This window comes from Sylvia atricapilla, chromosome 27 (assembly GCF_009819655.1).
Source record: "Sylvia atricapilla isolate bSylAtr1 chromosome 27, bSylAtr1.pri, whole genome shotgun sequence".
Classification (NCBI taxonomy): Eukaryota; Metazoa; Chordata; class Aves; order Passeriformes; family Sylviidae; genus Sylvia; species Sylvia atricapilla.
The window spans coordinates 2,447,488-2,467,579 of record NC_089166.1 but is presented as its reverse complement, the minus strand read 5'-3'; the positions used below and the strand labels follow the sequence as shown (position 1 = coordinate 2,467,579).

The following is a 20,092-nucleotide window of genomic DNA, read 5'->3' as shown; positions in this document are numbered from 1 at the left end:
CAGGGTGTGCCGGGCTCCGCGGACACGGGCGGACCGGGCCGGAGCGGGACTGGGCACACGGGGAACGGAACGGAGCGGGGCTGGAGACACAGGGAACGGCCTGGGGCTGAGGGGACACTCGGGGCCCGGCCCGGGGCTGAGGGGACATTCGGGGCACGGCACGGGGCTGAGGGGACACACCGGGATCGGCCCGGGGCTGAGGGGACATTCGGGATCGGCCCGGGGCTGAGAGGCTGTGGTGCCCCTGGATCCCTGGAGGTGTCCAAGGCCAGCTTGGACCGGGCTTGAGCAGCCTGGGACAGTGGGAGGTGTCCCTGCCCATGGCAGGGGGTGGAACGAGGTGAGCTTTAGGGCACCTTTCAACCAAAGACAGTCCGAGATTCTATAATTCTGTTATACTATGAAGTGTTTTAAATACTGTTAGTAGAAAACAAAGAATTGTGCAGTTGAGAATTGGGCAGGGGCTGTTGTCATTGACCCTGAACTGCCCTTGTCTCTGACACCTGCTTGCATGCCTCCTTGGGGTCATGGGAAAAGAAATTCTTTCAAGGATATAATTCTGCCACTGGGCTTGAAATGTCTCTTCTGAGATGCAATGAAACACACACTGGAGACACAGCTTCCCACCTGCAGGCAGCTGGAGCAGCCTTTGCTTCACACAGTTGCCTGTGTTGTCAGCTCATTTTACCTGCGTCCTGTGGAGAACAGAGGGTGACAACAGCCTGTAGGCAACACCTCGACACATTGGTGGCTCTTCAGGAGCAGGAACAAATGCTAAAGATATTTCTACCTAACTATCCAGCTTGGTCCACCTTATCTGCACATTGCACCACCTATCCATCCCTCCGTCCATCCATCCATCCCTCCATCTATCCCTCCCTCCCTCCATCCAGCCATCCATCCATCCATCCATCCCTCCATCCATCCACCCATCCATCTACAGAACAAAGTTATCTGAAAGCTCTGGGCTGCCCTTGACATAGTGCAATGACACTTTTCTGCGTGAGCAGAAAAGAAACAAGCACAAATGAGCTCTTCACAATTTCACACCTCTGTGGCGTGTTTGAAGAGCAAGACAAGGCTCTGTTAGTACTCAGGATAATGACAGCTTTGGATATGGCAAAACTCTTTGCAGCTGACCTGAGGAGAAGCCACTGACAGCTTATGTTATATGTCTGTGTTAGAAAATGGTGAAGAGTGAAAATTCTGGGGAATACATCTGCCTGCAGCCAGCACTGTGCTCAGGGCTGTTCTCACAGCACAACTGCTACATGTGAAGGCCAGATGGGTGTGCACACCTCTAACAGCAGCAACAAGGATCCCACTCCCCCTCTGTGTCTGTCCCTAGAGCAGGAGACTTTTAATGTTGTGTGTTGCAGTGTAATGGTAACCAGGAGGGGCCCTGGGCTGAGGCTTGTCTGCAGCAGGGTGAGCCAAGTAAGAAAACTGTTAGAAACTGTTAGAGCCTTGTAAGAAAATTCTCACCTCCAAGTGCAGAAATCTCCCCTGTACCTGAATACAAATATCTGAGAGGGGAGTTGCAATCCATACAGGGTTTTCTATTAGTTTGGAAGGCTGGTGGGCACTGATGTTACAATAGTGGCTGTCAGAAAATGCTCACAGAAGTTCCAGTGGCTCATGATCTACACAGAGGGATATTGCTTTGTATTTTTTCCTGCCATATAGGTTGGTTCTTATGCAAGGGGAGATAGATGTGTATGAGCCTATAGTACAGATCCCCTTAATAGCAAAGTGAGAAAGAAGGTGACTATGGATAGTGATGTATTTATTTCAAAGTGATAGTTTCTTTTAAGGAGAAAGCAAATAAATAATTAATTTAAATAATGACTTTCTCTGAAAGGTGATTTCTGATTTCTAGTCTGGGATTTATCTTATGATGGAATACAATGATAATTGAGCAGTTCTCTGGTAAAATGGTGCTTCAAAGTAAGTTCATGCTTCAGATTCTTGATCCAAAAGCTTTAAGTTGGTATTTTTGAAATGTGCCTTTTTTAAAACCAGAATTTCAAGCAGCTGTAAAGTTGAAGTTGAACATTATCTTCATGTTGTCAGATTGTGTTATTACAAGCTTACCTAAGACTCATGTGGACATGCACATAAACACATGGAAACAGAATCCTGCTGCTTTTTTGCCCTTTCTTTTGTGTGGAAGAGCATTTTAGGCACAAGATTTTAATTATCCTTTAATGCTTATTGATTTTAACCTTAATTTCAGTGGTTCTACTGAAAGATAAGTGATTACAAGCAAAATTGAGAAAAAAAATAGAAATACCAGGAGTCACAGACAAGTAAATCTTCCAGTTCACTCATGTCTGATTTAATTTAGCTGTGGATGTGTAGAGTGAGAATGCCTCACCTGAACTGGCTGAGTTCCAATGCACAGAAATAAAGTGCTGCCAGAGTCTCAGATTCGTGTCCTGTTTTAGCTGCTCAGTAGACTTAGATACTCTTCAAATTGTCTGATCCAATAGTATTGATTATGGCTTTAAAATCTGGTATCTTTTGAATGGCTACAAGAGGCCTGTAAATTACAGGTCTGATGGATTGTAAATGTCTAATTATGGTTAAATAAACCTCACTTTCATCTGCTCTAGAAAAGGAATACAGCTAGCCAGAGAAGAATAAGAAAAAAGAGATACTTTTGTCCACAGGAATGTAAAAGAAAATGTCAGAATTGTGTGTCACTGTGGTCAGCCATTTAACAGATGTGTGGTCTTGGCTTACTTAATTGTCCTTATTTTTGACTTCTTATTTTTAGTCTGGTTTTATGCGTAAGCATCAAGTATTTAAGTGTAATAGATGTAAACTTATAAAATAATTTCATAAAGATAAAACATATTGTCCATTGAAGGATATCCTACATCCTATCAAAAATTGTTTAGTTGAAATAACAATCACTAGAGTCTCATAGATTTGTTTCCATTTCCTGATTTTACTGGCCATCTAGAAACCCAAAAGACTCTTGAAAGCAGGTCCTGATGTCCTTTATTTCACATTTGAAGCATCTTTCTGTACCAAACTGGACACTGTGTTGATTCTCAGCTTCAGTAAATGTACTAAAAAAACCCTTTCCTTTTTAACTGTTTTTTCAGAGACCCTTTTACCTCTCTGTTTCGGAGGGTGTAAATGAAAGGGTTTAGCATGGGAACAACAACAGTATAGAAGACTGAGATGGTGTTGCTTTTGTTGGGTGAAGATGTGGCTCCAGGCTGAGCGTACATGAAGAAGACTGTGCCAAAGAACAAGCAGATTGTCACCATGTGAGAAGAGCAGGTGGAGAAGGCCTTCTGCCTGCTTTCAGCTGAAGGCATTTGGATGATTGTGATGATTATATAACCATAGGAGATAAAAACCACCAAGGCAGTGCCCACAATTATTGACCCACACACAGCCAGCATGACAAGTTCATTGACAAGTGTGTCGGAGCAGGAGGCGTTGATCACTGCAGCAACATCACAGAAGAAATGGTTTATTTCTCTGTGCCCACAGAAGGACAAACTGAATGTGAAGCCTGTCTGGATGGTGCAGTTGATGCAGCCTGACAGATAAGAGCCCACCACCATGAGAACACAAAGCCTTCTGCTCATAATGACTGGGTAGAGCAGTGGGTTGCAGATGGCAGTGAAGCGATCGTAAGCCATCACAGCAAGGAAGAAGGCTTCTGTTGTACCAAAGAGAGAGAAGAAGAACATTTGTGAAGCACAGCCATTGTAGGAAATGCTTCTTCTGCCCAGGAAGAATGCCAGTGCTGCCCTGGGAGTGATGACAGAGGAATAACAGATGTCCAGGGTGGACAAGTTCTCTAGGAAAAAGTACATTGGGGTGTGCAGGTTGGAGTCCATCCTGATGATGAGAATCATGCAGACGTTTCCCACCACAGTGACAATGTACATTGTGGAGAACAGAACAGAGAGGAGGAGTTGTGATCCTGAGTGGGATTTGAACCCAACCAAAAGGAACTCACTTATCCTGGTGTGGTTTTCCATCTTCGCTTTCAGATGATGTTACAAAAGGAAATTAGGATGCAGTAGATTGCAGATACTTTGCCCAGAGAAGCAATTACAGAAGAATAAGATAAACAATGAGATATATGAAACAAAAGAAATATTAAATCTAGAGAGACAGATCAAAAAAAGTATAAAATTCATTAATATCTGAGGTTTTTTGGCAACAATTACAAGGTAATTTGTACACTAATAATCCTGTAATATTATCTCCAGTATTAAGAAACATTCTGCATGCAGCTTATCCAACCTATTTTAATTTAATAAACTTTATAACCAACTAGAAACAAGACATTTCTTTCTACAGTTGAAGACCTATTTCAGGTTTAACTGGGCAAAAAATAATCTCTCACTAAGATTGCAACTAACCAACAAAACACTGCTCTCCCCTAAGCAAAAGAACAAGGCTTCTTCAGATTATGCAAAACAATTGAAAATATATATGAACCATGAAATGTATTAAAATAATGTGGATAATTGTTTAAAAAAAACCCCAAGTCTATCATTTTAAAAACCTACACTGATTCATGTGCGAAACTGAGTTTTTTTCTTTTACAGAAGTACTGAAAAAAGCCCTTCAAAATTGAGATTTCTGAAGTAAGTTTCTCTACTCAAATATTAATTCATTTAATACGTTAAAATTGACTAATTGACAGAATGTTTCAAGTAATTCTTTTGCAATTCTATTTAGCAATTTTAATTTTATTTTCATAAGTTAGTTGTCCTCTCACCTAGGCTTGAATGTATTCTGTGGGTTGATGCCTACATTAGAAGTCATAGTTTGGATGCCTTTAAATTCAGTGAACAGAGAGAAACACTCCAGCTTTAGAATATTTACCGTAGGAAGTATGAATCATGTTTTACGATTTTCTGGTTTTCTCCATTGATCTAAAGGGAAGTCCAGCTATTCTGTCTGTGAAAAGATGGACATGGATGTAAAAAGCTGAGTGACAGAAATCCCCATCCAGTTACTGGTATTTTGTTTGCTTTGCGGTCATTTCCATTTGATAACTTTTCTTAACCAGCATGTATCTAATCTTTTCAAAGCACTGAATTAATTTTTGACATATTTCTCCAGCTACCCTCCCACAGTCCTTGACATGTCCCCTTAGCTCTAGGTACCCTCAGCAGCTCTATTTAATCCTTTGTTCTTATTTACCCACGAATCTTAGGAAAGGGAAATAAATTTGGAGAAGGAACTTCTCTTTGCATAACCTTGTTCATCAAATATTTTGGCTAGTTTTCCATGGGAGTTTTGTGTGCAGAGAGCTCAGGTTTAGGCAGTCAAGGTCCTTTTCCAGTCAAAGCCTTTTCAAGCCTGTTGCCTACAGCTTTCACAGTTCCTAAAGCTTCCCCTATTATCAAAAGGGAGAAATAGATGCATCCACAATGTGATTCTTCTAGTCTCACCCTACCTGTTCAAAACAGGGGAAAACCAGTCCCTTAGAAATAGCTATCTTTGTTAGAAAAGGAATAAATCTAGCCAGAAGAGAATAAGAGAAAAATAGATACGTTTGACCACAATAATGTAAAAGAATACATCAGAATTTTGTGTCATTATGGTCAGATATTTAACAGATGTGTGGTCTTGGCTTATGTAATTGACCTTATTTTTAAATTCTTATTTTTATTCTGGTTTTATGTGTAAGTGGCAAGGATTTAAGTGTAATAGATGTAAACTTATGAAATAATTTCATGATAATCAAAGATATTGTCCATTGAAGGATAGGCTACATCCTGTCCAAAATTGTTTCGTTGTACTAACAATTACTACTGCTTTAAGTAAATGGCTTTTTAAAGAGGCTAACAAAAACCTCAGCTAAGAATGAAGATGCTGGAGATATTTTTTAGCCAGTGAGAAGGGAAGATTTTTGATTCACCTGAGAAGTCTCTGGAACTGTCTATCTCTGGTTGATCGAACAGAAAGTCTAGAATGCAGACGCATTAAATACTGGCTTCCTGTTAATGTACTTAATTTCCAGAAAAACTAACTGTATTCATAAGCCCTGATTACTACATGCTATATAATGAAAAAAAAAAAAAAAAAAAAAGAGAAAACAACGATTTTTAGTCCAGTTCTATCACTAAATTTAACAAAGCAAAGCTCAGATTTCGCACACCACAATACACATACCTTGTAATACGGTCATTAAAGCCAGGTTTGGTTTATTGGAATTCAGGCTTCTTGAACACATTGCCAAAAAATACTGAACTTTTTTTCTCTCCAGCTGATTTTTTAGTAGTCTCTTGTAGTCAACACATCACTGGCCTTTCATCTGACTGGTTCTAAGGGCATTCTCCTTAGCATCTTGCTTATATATTCTTTAATAGATGTACATAAAAACACTAGGGATTCAGTTTCCAGACTCCTGGACCTTCACAACAGACATCTGAACCTCAAATGAGATATTTTTCCCTTGTGCCGCTTTTCTTTGCCGGCCAAAGAAGAAAACCATAAGCAATAGAGGGAATAAAATAATAAGGAATAAAACAGAAACAATAAAGTGTAGAGTTGTTCCTGTGTGACTTCTACCCCTACTTGTTTCTTATGCAGAACCTTTCCTGCCCCTTGTAGATTTCTTTCTGCTGAGCAAAACACTGTGGACCTAATCAAGGCCTCATTAGCCATTAGAATATGCTTCCTTCCAGATTATCAAAATAGAAGAGACACAATTGCCCTCTCCCCAAGCAATAATGCTTCTCTTCTCTAAACAAAAGCAATTTTTCACTAAATGTGTTCTCTGACTGGCAGAGAGAGTGCACTCACCATCTGAAACTTGGGAGTTTGATTCAGGTGAGGGTGCAGCTTCTAAGGGAACAGTGCTCTGGAGTGCAGAAATCACTCCAGGAAAGGAAAAAGCATATCATAACTCCTATTTGGGTATCTCAGACACCTTAGGATGTGGCTGTTTTTCAACAAGCAAATTTGCATTCTTCTCAGCACATTTAGTTACAGTAGACTATATTAAATTTTCTGTGTTTTGGCATGTGGTTTTAAATAAATCTACATGCAATAGATGTTTCTGTTCTTGATATAACGGCTTCCCAAATCTTGTGACTGACAATAGATCAATATCTTCTAAACCCAGACCATCTTACATTTGCATACATTCTTATCAGCCCCAGAAGCAGAGAGTAAGATTAAGAGAGGAGGGGAGTTTCTCAAAAGCTAAGATTGGACTTAGTCTTAAATTCTTTACTTGTGGCCAGTGACCTATTGACAGTACTTTAAAGGCACCCAAACTTGAAAGTGTTTTTTAGGAAAACTTCCAGAAATAAACTTAGTTGCAAGAGAGAACTTGCATTCTCAGAAGATTTGTGTAAGATTTTTCTGTGTTCTCTTCTTTCCTGTGAGCACTTGTGAACCCCTGTTGAATAAGTTATGAATTTTTTGTTTCAGGTTTTCTGACAACATTATTATTAGTGTACATAAACCCCATAATAATTGGATGATAATCCTCTTCACAGTGTATTTGAAAGGTTTTCCTGACACTGTTTCAAAACAATCACTTCAGATCAGTGCTTTAAAACCTGTAAATGTGTAGCAGCCAAATTACTGTATTAAAGGAACTTCACACCTTGCAAAATTTCAATGAAAAACTCACTAAGGAGTACTGAAATGCTATGATTTGCATTTTACATATGAAAAACTGAAATAAGAGAAGAAAGAGATTAGGTGATTATTGATGTATCAATACTTTAATATATTGCAATAAGAAAGAAGCAAGCCTGATGCTGTACTGATTTTGTCTTGCCTAGGGACTAAATAGCTTGTGTGAATTTATGATGAAAACCATATTGGGAACATGGGAATGTTTCAGTTATTGCTGAACAGTGCTGGCACAGGCTGGGAGGGAGCAAGAAGCTGTGAGGGGACACAGCTGGGACTGCTGACTTCAGCTGACCAGAGAGAACATTCCAGACCATGTGGCATCATGCTCAGCAATAAAAACTGCAGGGAAAAGGGCAAACGGGTGTCTCTTCCAAACTAACTGTTAAGTGTGATCCCCATTTTCTTGGATGTGGCTGAACATAAAAACATATGTTATAGATAAGGAATGTATTTCTAGGGTGATAATCCATATCTATCAGTAGTAAAGGAGCTGAGGGTAGTTTGCTTAGATGTCTTAAGTACACATGTCTAAACTTTAAATATTTTTAGAATTCCTATCTAGCTATATCTGTGGCTCTTGATTTTTAATGCAAATCTAAAGAACTACTGGATTATTTCTTGTTCCTTTACAATGGTTCATACTGTAATGTATATTCATTTTGTGTCAATTACCTATTTTCTCACAGCAGACTTTCTGCTAATACTTGGATTACAGCCAGCACTCTGCATTTCTGGTGAGAGCTCCCCACTATGATGAACTTCAAGCTGTTCCTGACATCTCTCCTAAATATTGTGTCCAAGTCCTCAAAAAGGTGTTGTTTGAAACAACTGGCAATACATGGCACAGTATGCATAAACAAGTTTCTTCCAGGTTTCTTCCCTGGAAAACTGAATGCTCCATCTGCAAAACTGGAAAAGTCAGTATGCTAGTACAGAGCACAGAATATCAGATACCATGGTCTCAGTCATAATTTAATATGGTCACATGGAGATGCATTCTGCTGACAGATTGATTTATTTGTTTGTTTATTACAGAATATTAAAAGTTCTGAAGCACTGTGATAGTCTGAACACAGAGCAGTTTTCTTAAAGGCACCGTTTTATTTCTAATCGATAATCAGGTTTTCTCACAGGCAATCTGTGTTCCACTCAGGTTCACCAGCTGTGTTTCCAGACTCCTGCATGAGGTCATTACTCCTGATTAAATACTGCTGGATCCAGTGCAGCCTGAAGGAAATATTGAAGTGATTTATCCTTTCAGACATGTCAGAATTTCTTCATGGAAGACATTATTTGGTATGCAATGAGGTTATTTAGGGTGCCTTGGTCCCATTGTGAAGCTGAGGCAGAGGCCAAGTGACAATGCAGCTGTAACATGAATACAATGAGCAACTCACATTATAACTTCTCTAATGCCATATTAGAAAAATTTTCTTCTTCAGAGGATTTTTCCTTTTATCCTACACCAAGTATCTAAGAATGTTACTATATTACCCATCCTTTTCTGCTGCCTATTTCTTTCAAAGGATAATAACAAAATCTTGGACTAAATAAATTGCACATAGATAGCTGATTTTCACACACATTTTACAATGTTTTCTGGACTCTGTTCCAACTAGGGCAAACAAATCTGGGGTTCATTTCCTAGCATTTCCAAAACATCTTTAAAAACAGAGCAGTCATTCAGCCAGAGACTTAAGAAAGGATGACAGCATAGATTCTTAGACAAGCAAAAAAACCCCAAACCCACACATCTCAAAGCAATAGTAAACACATAGATCTAACTTAGATATATTAAGGTCGAGTTCAATAAATATGAGTAGTGTTTGCATTAATAGGACAGTTTGGCATGGATTAAGGTGTGGCCCTCCTGACTTCAGCTCATCAGCACTGCCAGCTGATCTTCATGAGCAAAGCGCCTTCTCTGGGGCTCTGTTTAGTTGATTTCTCTGCTGTGTCTTCTACTAGTAAAAGTCTTTCTCATGGCAGACCTGACTTCTTTGTTTCTAAGACAATATATGAGAGGATTCAGCAGTGGCACCACCACCGTGTACAGGACTGACACCAGTTTGTTGGCACCGTAGGTGTACATGAGCTTGGGGTGGGCATAAGTGAAAAGAGTGGTGGAGTAGAACAAAACCACCACAGTCAGGTGGGAGCTGCAGGTGGAAAAGGCTTTTTGCCTCCCCTGAGAAGAGGGAATCTTCAACACCATGAACAGGATGCAAACGTAGGAGGCCACCACGGTGCACAGAGGCACCATGATAACCAGCAGAGCCAAGATGAAGTCCACGAGCTCAGCCAAAGAGGAATCGCTGCAGGAGATATTCAATAGAGGTGAAATGTCACAGAAATAATGATTGATCCTGTCCACATCACAGAATGAGAGCCGGGCTATAAAGCTCAGCTTGATGGAAGAGGTGGTCAAGCCACACATCCAACAGGCAGCTATCAGCTGAGCACAAACCCTGTGACTCATGATGAGGGGGTACCTGAGAGGTTTGCATATGGCCACAAAGCGGTCATAGGCCATCACAGCTAGCAGAACATACTCAGTGCAAACAAAGGTCACAAAGAAATGCAGCTGTGTCATGCACCCCTGGAATGAGATACGTTTGTCATGAGACAGGACATCTACGATCATCTTTGGCTCAGTGACAGAAACATACCAGATCTCTAAGAAAGATAGGTTCCCTAGGAAGAAATACATGGGCTTTTGCAGGCTGTGGTTATTTCGGATGGTGAGAATGATAAGGAAGTTTTCCAACACAGTTAATAAATAAACCAGAAGTAAAGCAGAGAAGAGAAGCAGCTGCTGTTCAGCAGTGGTGGGGAAACCCAGGAGAATGAAATACATGACTTTGGTTTCATTCCTCCCACCCATTCTGTAGAAGAAAGATGAGCCTTATCCACCTGCAATAAATTAATACAATGACACCTAACTACACAGGCTTAAATTCACAGCCATATATTATACCACCAGTTAAAGACATTGTAAAAGCTCAGACATTTTGTTGTCAGGTTTTTAGAAATTAACTTTGTGAAATTTATCTGCTCAATTCAGAATTTTTCATTTTAAAAATCAAACCATGCTGTTTAATTTACGTTTCATGGAGATCAATATACATTACCAATCTGGTCTCATCTAAGACAAATGATAAATGATGCTAATATATTATCCATCCAGTATAAAGAAATCACAGTTTATAAACAGACATTCACATTTCCAATGCTTTAATTTCTACATCTAAACATTTCTAAAGTTATATCATATATATTCTATGAGCTGTAGAGGAAATGTGAAGTGCCACAAGAATATATTCATTTTGATAATAAACCCCCCCTCCAAACACATCTGAAGGAGCCCAATAGAGGTATCTGTATCTGGCTCTGAGACCACGTACATCTAAAGTCTATTGAGATAGAACACAAAGCATCCCAGATACAGCATAAGTACAAGCAATTTAAAATTCTGAGTCCAGTTTGTTTGCAACTAACTCAGGTTAATCCTCCAAAAATAAGAATGGCTCAGCCTGTGCTGTTAAAAAGAAAGCTATTCTCAACCTTCTGTAGTGGGCATCCACTGCCTTAGTTGATCCTGGAGAATATGATCAGTAGGGTACAGATGAAGTGCAAACTGATTCATCAGTTGTGTGATTTATACCAGCACAGATAAATCAACACTTTATTTACCTTTGGTGTCTCATGAGATCTGATTCAGAAATTACAGCTAACCTCCCAATGGAAGCAATCACAGAAAGAGGAGGGATGTTATTGTTTCCTCTGTGACTCCATGCAGAGTAGAAGAAACTCTGAAGATCTTTTTTCTGAGACACTGAACAATGAAAAAATACCAGCTAGTGTCTACTGATTTTTATAGGGCAGAGGAATGTAAAAACATGCCCTGAGGCAGAGGATATGGCAGTGTTTTACCAAAAGGTAATCTAGAAAAATGTTTTAGATTAGTGCCCCAATCTAAGTCAGTAACCTTAACTGGTAATGGCTTTTGGAGTAAGTGACTTGGGGTAAGTGTAGTTTCACCCACACTGGAGTTATGTGTACAATCTTCAGACACACCAATAGCCAAACTATGCATTTTCTGAATTTTATAATACAGTGAAAATATGTCAAGAGGAAAAGGAGGGTCAGAGATAACACTGATCTGTTACCTGATGAGTCAGTTTCTTCTCAAGTAGAGCCGAGGTGCTGCTGCAGGATTCTGTAGGACAAAGAATACAAAACCTGATCTGGTCCCCTCCACGCTGCCAAGGGGGGAGCAGTACCTGGGGTCAGCTACTTGTAAAATCACCTTTCAGTTGGTACCATGAGAATCAGATACCTTATTTAAGCCAATACCATGATTAAAATTACATTCATACAGTGAGAATAATGGGAGTTTAGCATCTAGGACAGCTGGAATTACAGAAGTTATTTGGCTGTTGGAGCATACAGTTTGATTTATTTTGTAAATATGTAAGAATCTAGTGACATTTGACATACCTCATGGTACACTGATTGAATTCTAACTACTGGGCAAAGCCATATGTGCATGCTCAGGAATGTAAGGGCATCTCATGAAGAAGACAACTTTAAAATAATATATGGAGAGTAGTGTTAGCATGAGTTTTAGTTCTTCTCTCATTTCTGGTGAGGGTCCAGCTCCAATGGACCAATTTTGGGATCTCTGCAATTCAAGGAAAATGTGGATAAACTAGAGAGGTGCTTACTAAAGCCTGCTAAGATGTGAGGATGTGACTCAGGGTACCTGCACCATGAAGAGAAGTTGATGTAACTGGGTTTGTTCTGTTCAGTATGGGGTATTGGAGGCTGTGCTGTGGTCAGTGACAAGCTATAAAAAGGGACAAAGACAATTACTTGCAACTCAGTAGCTTCTATTTAGGCAATTAGAAAATGTGAGGTCAGAACAGTGCTTTAACAGCTTCCTTTAGAGATTTTAGTACTTGACATTTTCAGGTCTCAGCTAGACCAAGCCACAGCTGATGTAATAGAGACATGGGGAGAGTTATGCTATAAAAGGGAACTCAAATGAGATATATTCATATATAAAATATGTTCATATCTAAAGTACTGCATCCAGTTCTTGGCTCAGTGGAGGAGTGGTGTGGATACTCTGGAGAGCATGCATTCCCTGGATAGTATTGAACACATTGCTCATATGTTGAAATCTACTCAGTGGGTACCTACAGCCAGATTCACTTCCCTGAACATCAAATTCTCTTGCAGTTTGAGATGGCACAGACTTTTCCATTTGACATCCAGATCAAAGAATCATACAAAAACTTGGGTTGGAAGGACAGAACTTTACTTCCAGAATGTTTTAACGCACTCTGCTGTCACAAACATATTTCAGGGTGGTTAGGTTTTTCAGGGACTTGTCAGGTCATGCTTTGAAAAACTCAAAGGACAGAGATTTTATTACATTTTTGGGATTGTGTTGTGGTGCTTCATCACTCTGAATGATTTTGTTTGATCTTTTTCGGACTATCTTATCTGAATTTAATTTGTTGGAACAAGTTCCTGTTGCTTTTGTCTTTTCAGGCATGCACCATTAAGAATTGCATCTATCTCCTCTACAACACTCTTCAGGTAGACTGCAGCTAAACTCCTCCTCAACATTCTCTTTCCCAGACTTAAAAAACTGCTTCCATCTGTCTCTCTGTATGCTGTGTGGTCTCACCCTTCTGTCATTTGGTAACTCTCTGCTGGACTGTCCATTTTGTCCTTCTTACGGTGGGAAGTGCCAAACTGGACACAATAATGTTGATGTAGTCCTGAGTAACAGAATCAAGAACCATCTGCCATCAGGCCTGCTGGTGAAAGATTTTGCATCTCTGTGTTAAATTACCTTGAAGTTCTTCCTGACCCTCTCCTTTGAATGCTACTTTAGGAAAGACCTGTGTTTAGACAACTGATTTTTCTCTTAGTACTTATATCTCGTCACGTAATGTTTAAGGACCACAGGAAAATAACATCTAAAAATCAGAAGGCTCATTTAGCATTTAAATGGAAATTAAATTATGCAAATTAACCCTCTTCCCCAAAAGTAAAAGTTTGTTTTCTGAATCTGAGCTACTTCCCGATGTTATATTTGAAGTTAATAAAGAAGGAAGTTCTTAGTGTTGGTTCATGAGCTCCTATCACAGCTATTTAAAATGACTGTTATTATCTGAATTACTGCAGTTCCCATCCTCATTGCTGTGAAGAAATGCTGAGATCTGGTGTGTCTCTCAGGACTCATGTCCCATGTCTCAGCCAGCGCTGCCACTGGAGCTGCAGTGAAGGTACAGCTCCATATCCTGGGATTCATCCTCGATCCTGTGGGTCTGTGCCTTTGCAGAAGCATGAACAGTGATGAGAAATAAGGAGAGGTCTCTTATGGGGAACTTCCACTGGGGTTTGTTCAGCCCATGAGGGACTTCTTCACACCCACAGAGTTAGCCCACAAAAGCAGGTTTCCTCTCTGTACAGCACCTTAAGTATGAGGCTGGGGAAAAGGGAAGGGGACAGCTTGGAACCAATCCAAAAAGTGAAGGGAGTGACCCAGAACATAAATGACAGTCAATAGAAGAAATCATTAAACCAAGGGAAGGGAGAACCAGGAAACCTGCCAATCACTCAACGTCCTCAGACTCTGCCAATCACTCACTGTCCTCACTAGAACCTTCTAGACATCAGGGCCAGGCTGTGAAGTGATGGACAGGACCTATGATTATGATTGACACCTGACAATAACTCGGGGGAAACCAAGAAGGGGTTAACGTGGGGGTACATGAGACAAACCATTATAACTTATATAAAAACAGTATAAAATAAAGAACAAATGCATACAGAAAACTGATAAACCAAAAATGCACCACTACAAAGAAAGTTGGCATAACTATTTATTTGGTGCCTCAAGTTCTTGAATCTTAGTTTCATGTTAAGTTGGATCAAGGTCAGAATGCAATTTTTTTCTTTGGTGCACACCAAAAAAATACATTAAGAGAAGGCAATTATGCTTATTGTGTTTTCCACTCCTCAGGAATGATGTGTGATGTGTTCAGTTAGAAAAACGTTTTACATTCCATAGATTCATAGATTTTAGCTGAACGTGCAGATAGACTCAGGAGGAGGAATTGTTAAGCACTGATACAGAAAGAGAACCCTAATAACCAGTCAAAGTAAAAATCCTATTAGACTTCCATAGGATTCAGATACATTCAGTTGGAAGATTATCTTCCAAGCATTACATTAGTGATCAGAAACTCTGGAGACAGCAGCCCTCCTACATAAGACCTTCAATAAAGTGTCCTTCACTTCCTGGTTCCTCAGGCAGTAAATGAATGGATTTACCATTGGAGTGACTATGGTATAAATTATGGAAATCAGCTTGTTGTGATCCCTGGAGTTCACACTCCTGGGCCGAGCGTACATGAAGAGGGTGGCTGAGAAGAAAATGGTGACCACAGCCAGGTGAGACGCGCAGGTGGAGAAGGCTTTCCTCCTGTTCTGGGCCTTGGGAATGAGCAAAATGGTTCTCATTATGCAGGCGTAAGAAACGATGATGACAGAGAGGGGGATCAACAAAGTGAACAAGGCCGAGATGAAGTCCACCATCTCAGCGAGGCGCCGCTTGGCACAGGAGAGGTTGAGCAGCGGGCTGATGTCGCAGTAGAAGTGGTTGATGACCCTGGGGCTGCAGAAGGAGAGCTGGGAGATGAAGGAGACCTTGAGCACAGATATGAAGAAGCCAAGCAGCCAGGAGCCCGTGGCCAGCTGCAGGCAGGCCCTGTGGCTCATGGTGACCGTGTAGTGCAGCGGGGCACAGATGGCAGCATAGCGATCATAGGCCATGACGGCCAGCAGGACACACTCCGTGCACACCAGGGCGATGAAAAAGTACAGCTGGGCCATGCAGCCTATGAAGGAAATGCTCTTATTCCTCACCACAAAGGTCACCAGCAGCTTGGGAACGGTGACTGAGATGTAGCAGGCCTCCAGGAAAGCCAGATGGCCCAGGAAAAAGTACATGGGCTTGTGGAGCTGGCGGTGGATAGTGATTAAAGTGACGATGATGATGTTCTCTGTGATGGTCAGCAAATACACTGCCAGGAAAATCACAAACAGCAGAGCCTGTAGCCCTGTAGTGGTAGGGAATCCCAAGAGGATGAACTCATAGATTTGGGTGTCATTTTCTTGTGCCATGATGACCTTGAAGGACTGGAATGTGTGAGGAGGAAAAAGGAAAGAAATAGGGAATATTTTGTATTATCTCCCCCAAGCATCCTCTTCATACAGGACTGGCAAATACACAGTTTAAGTAGAGATTCCATACCAGTTAATTAATTGACATTCCTTATTATTTAACCACTTCTGGTTTGGTTTTGTGTGTGTATGTGTGTGTGTCCTACAGCAGGATTGGTAGTTCAGATCCTGGCTCCAAGAAAATATTTGGGCTTCACTGATTTCTTCACAGACCTTCTTACCCCTATCTTCACTTAAAACACAGTTAAAGGGGAAGAGACAACATTATTAAATGTGCATTTGATCTCAGTTCTGAGCTACTCCCCTGACAGAAGAACACTCTTGTTGAGTGACTGCACTCATGCACAGCAAACTTGGCTTCAGCTGTTTTATTGTCTCCCTTACTCTTTGGAATATTTGCAGAAGAAAACAAGTGTTTGTTCTCTCCCATAGAGTACTTGAAATAAGTTTGCTAGGGTTAAGGGATATATGCATTTGGGTTTTTTCTTTTGAAATTGGAAAGGACTTGTTCATCTGAAAATTTCTCTCATTTTCAATGGATTGACTAAAATAGGCCACTTTTCTTCCCAAATAACAGTTTTTACATACAGTCTTAGACTACAATAATTACAGCAGGCATCCATAATTATTCTCTTGCATTATTCAATAGAATTAATCTTGATTTTACACAAAATACCTGAACTTTGATGTTTATGCCTATTCTTTTCCACTCTTAGGGAAGATTTCAGACAAAGTTTTTTAACCTATTCCTGCATATTCCTATCCAATACTCATTTCTAGAATGCTGTTCAGTATTTATTATTCACAAAATATTTTTCATATAAAACATTAAGAAAAATTCCATTAATGTTACATTAATTATTAGAAAAATAAATATGTATTTTTGTGATATCATTGTTTGGTTTTGAGTTTCAAAATATCTATTTCAAATTAGATTTTCCTCGTGCATATGGATAATCTGTGTAGAATCAATCTGTTTACATAACTTACATTTTTCATTACAAGTACATCACTGCTGCCAAATAATAAAGTGACAGAATACTAAATACAATTTCATTTCTAAGGATGGCTTTCACATCTCCCAGCCTTCCATGAGATTTAAGCTGTGGTAAATACTGGCTGGTAAGGCAGGTAAATAATTTTCTATATATAGTAGAGATTCATGCAGCAGAAGGAAAAAACCTAGTTTAAGTGATTTAGCATCCTATAGAGTACAAACCATAATTGAAAAGTGCCTGAATGAAAAGGACATCAAAAAGAGAAAAGAGAAATTATGGTTCCCCATTCCAATATAGGCTTTTAAAATTCCCTATCTACCTTATAGTGCCTTAGAATATTGACTGACACTTTAATTTTAAAAGGGTGATTAACTGGAGGACGTCAGGTACCTGTCCTCAAATAACAGATCATTCTCAAGTGGCACAGAAATATAAATTCTATGTTTCAAGAATGAAGCTTTTCAGGGTAAAAATAATAGTGAAAGTTTTTTACATTCTAGTCCACTGAAAGTAGAATACAGATTCCTTTTTTTATCACATAAACATGTTCAGTGGTACTGCTACTGCATAGAAAACAAAGAGAGAGTGTGAGGGAATGGTTATATTTAATTTATGCTCTCAACAGAGGTCATAAGATTTTTAAAAGCACATAAAGTACAAGAAGAAATTTCCATATTTCTAGTCCTTTAATCTGTTAAGTCCAGCTCTGTTTTCCTTTGCAATCAATCCCTCTCTCTTCTCTCTCACACTTTGAGGAACATGTCCATGTTTCTCTTGAAATCTACTCACAGATTCACAGAATCCCAGAATGAGTTGGGTTGGAAGAACTTTAAAGCCCAGCCCATCCCACCATGGCAGGGACACCTTCCCCTATCCCAGGCTGCTCCAAGCCCCAGTGTCCAACCTGGCCTTGGACCAGGGATCCAGGAGCAACCACAGCTTCTCTGGGCACCCTGTGCCAGGGCCTCCCCACCCTCACAGGGAAGGATTTATTTCCAATATTTGATCAAAACTTACTCCTTTTCAGTTTGAAGCCGTTCCCCCTTGTCCTGTCACTCCAATTCCTGGTAAGAACTGGGAATGACATTTCCAATACACTCACAACTTACATGGGAATTCTCAGAGCTCAGGTGAGATCAGATGATAAGAAACACCTCCAACAAACCTAGAGGAAAAGAAATTAAATGCTCTTTGTCTGAACAAGAGATCAGTACCTATGCTTCTTGCTCTCTTTCTTTTAGCTAAACCTTACCCCTTTGCTTTCCTGCCTCTCTCTGACTGGCTGCAGGCTGGTGGGTTTGTAAAAAGCTCTGAGCATAAACAGCTCCTGCAGGCTTCTGTTGCTTCAGCTGAGCCTAAGATTTCCCAGGATGGTAAAACATCTCTCAGTACATTATCCCTCAAAGCCCAAGAGAAATGAGAATAGAAGTAGAGGGAATAAATTTCCCTCCTTTCTAAACCTCACGGAAGGTGTTGCTCTGCTGGTGGTTGGTTGTTTGCTTGTTAATTTTTTAATGTGCTAACTAGCTATTGTAGCACTATTCATACTTTTTTCCTTTCTTTCTCCAAAGTCTGTGTGACAAAACATCAGACTAGACCTCAGGACGTTTGTACTTTGCTGGTGGCTCATGATGGTTAGCCCTGACCAATACTCCTCACTTACCAGGGCCTTCATTTCTCTGTGCATTAAATAATTATTGCACTGGCCTTGGATATTACTTGAGGTTTCACAGAGAAAGTAATACCCAAGCATTAAAGTATAAAGAATATTTTAGGTGTGAAAGACACCATTCAGAGAGGAAATATAACTCTCTACAGCTACAGCTCAGAGTCAGATACAGCCCAGAGAGAAGACACCCAAACACAAGTGAGAATGGTGCAGATTTCCATGTGGGAGCTACATGACTAAACTCCCAGTAAAGTCAACAGGGAGAGAGTCAACAGAAAAGAGTCTGGACAGTGTTTTACCTCGTTCAAAAATAACCAAATTGTTTGGGATTCAGTTTACAAAATGTGTATCTTTTCAAACACTGCTGAGTGATTTTCACAGCCTTTAGCTCAGTATTTTCTGGGATCTTCCAGACCTATGAAGATGGACACCCAAGGCACTAAGAATCTGTTCCCTTCCCCAGAGGATTAAAATAAAGCAAATGTGTCCCAGACACCTATGTGTGGCTACAGGAACTTCAACTTTGTGCTGATGGAAAATCCATTGCTTGGGAAAGTTAAGACTTCATCTCTGGAAATCTGATTCTTGTAAGAAGTAAAGTGCAAATAAATGTAACCCAGGCAGACAGTCAGAATGTTCAGGCCTTATTTCAGGGTGTTGTCAAACAAAAAGGGAACAGTGAAGCACTCCAGAAGAGACCTGTTAAGTTTTCAGGCAGGTCTGCATGGATTTTTGCAAATAAATTCCATTCCTAACTTAGCCCATGGAAATGTTGAGTTGTCCATTAGACACAACTTTATGCTTCATGCAGAGTTAAAGATCGCAGGAGTCACACAGTCTGTTTGATGGAACTGAGAACACACTTTTCTGGACTGTAATACAACTTGGAGTTACTTCAAAGAGAAATATCACGGAGTTCACAGCAATATAAGACAGAACACAGGGAAGAGCTGGGTGAAATGCTGTGATGTGATGTGATGAGTTCATAGCAATCAACTCTCTGGGTTTAATATCCAGGTAAATTTAATCAAGTGGGCATGGATTGCTTGGGGTGGGCTATTATTAAGAGCAGACCTGAAGACAGACTTTGTGTTTGCTGTATTTATTGATGCTTTGATGAAATTCATGTCAGCAGTTGGAAATATAGATGGACATTTAGAGTTGTACCAAGCATAACTGAAGTCATAAATTACGACTGGTTTTAGACATAGTATTTCTGTATGCCGGCACATGAGAGCAAGAGAATGAAATTAAGAAAAGCTGGGTATCTGTAAGTCTAATTGTGACCTTCTAATTCTCATCCCCTCTTTCTGCTTCTCAGTATTCTGTTAAATTAATGATCTTTCAGGGACGTAAACAGTAACAACGCAAGACAACTCTGCAAAACATTTAAATAATTTTGCATATGTGACCACTGACCTTCATTTTTATGCCTTATTTTCTTGTTACTTCTCACCTACCCTTTCTTTAGCCTATTTCATTATTTCTCATACACTTCAAAGCATTTTCCTAATATTGTAAA

At 40.0% G+C, this 20,092-nt stretch overlaps 3 protein-coding genes across 3 annotated transcripts; all 3 read right to left on the bottom strand.

The window, feature by feature from the left end:
• Positions 1-3,077: 3,077 nt before the first annotated feature.
• Positions 3,078-4,013, bottom strand: LOC136372273 (olfactory receptor 9S13-like). The gene has a single exon (XM_066336811.1). The coding sequence runs from the start codon at positions 4,005-4,007 to the stop codon at positions 3,078-3,080; it is 930 nt and encodes a 309-aa protein (XP_066192908.1). The 5' UTR covers positions 4,008-4,013.
• A 5,411-nt stretch (positions 4,014-9,424) lies between these two features.
• LOC136372258 (olfactory receptor 6Y1-like) lies at positions 9,425-10,522 on the bottom strand. Its single transcript, XM_066336789.1, has one exon. The coding sequence runs from the start codon at positions 10,520-10,522 to the stop codon at positions 9,575-9,577; it is 948 nt and encodes a 315-aa protein (XP_066192886.1). The 3' UTR covers positions 9,425-9,574.
• A 4,367-nt stretch (positions 10,523-14,889) lies between these two features.
• On the bottom strand, positions 14,890-15,843 carry LOC136372256 (olfactory receptor 6B1-like). The gene has a single exon (XM_066336786.1). The coding sequence runs from the start codon at positions 15,841-15,843 to the stop codon at positions 14,890-14,892; it is 954 nt and encodes a 317-aa protein (XP_066192883.1).
• Positions 15,844-20,092: the final 4,249 nt, after the last annotated feature.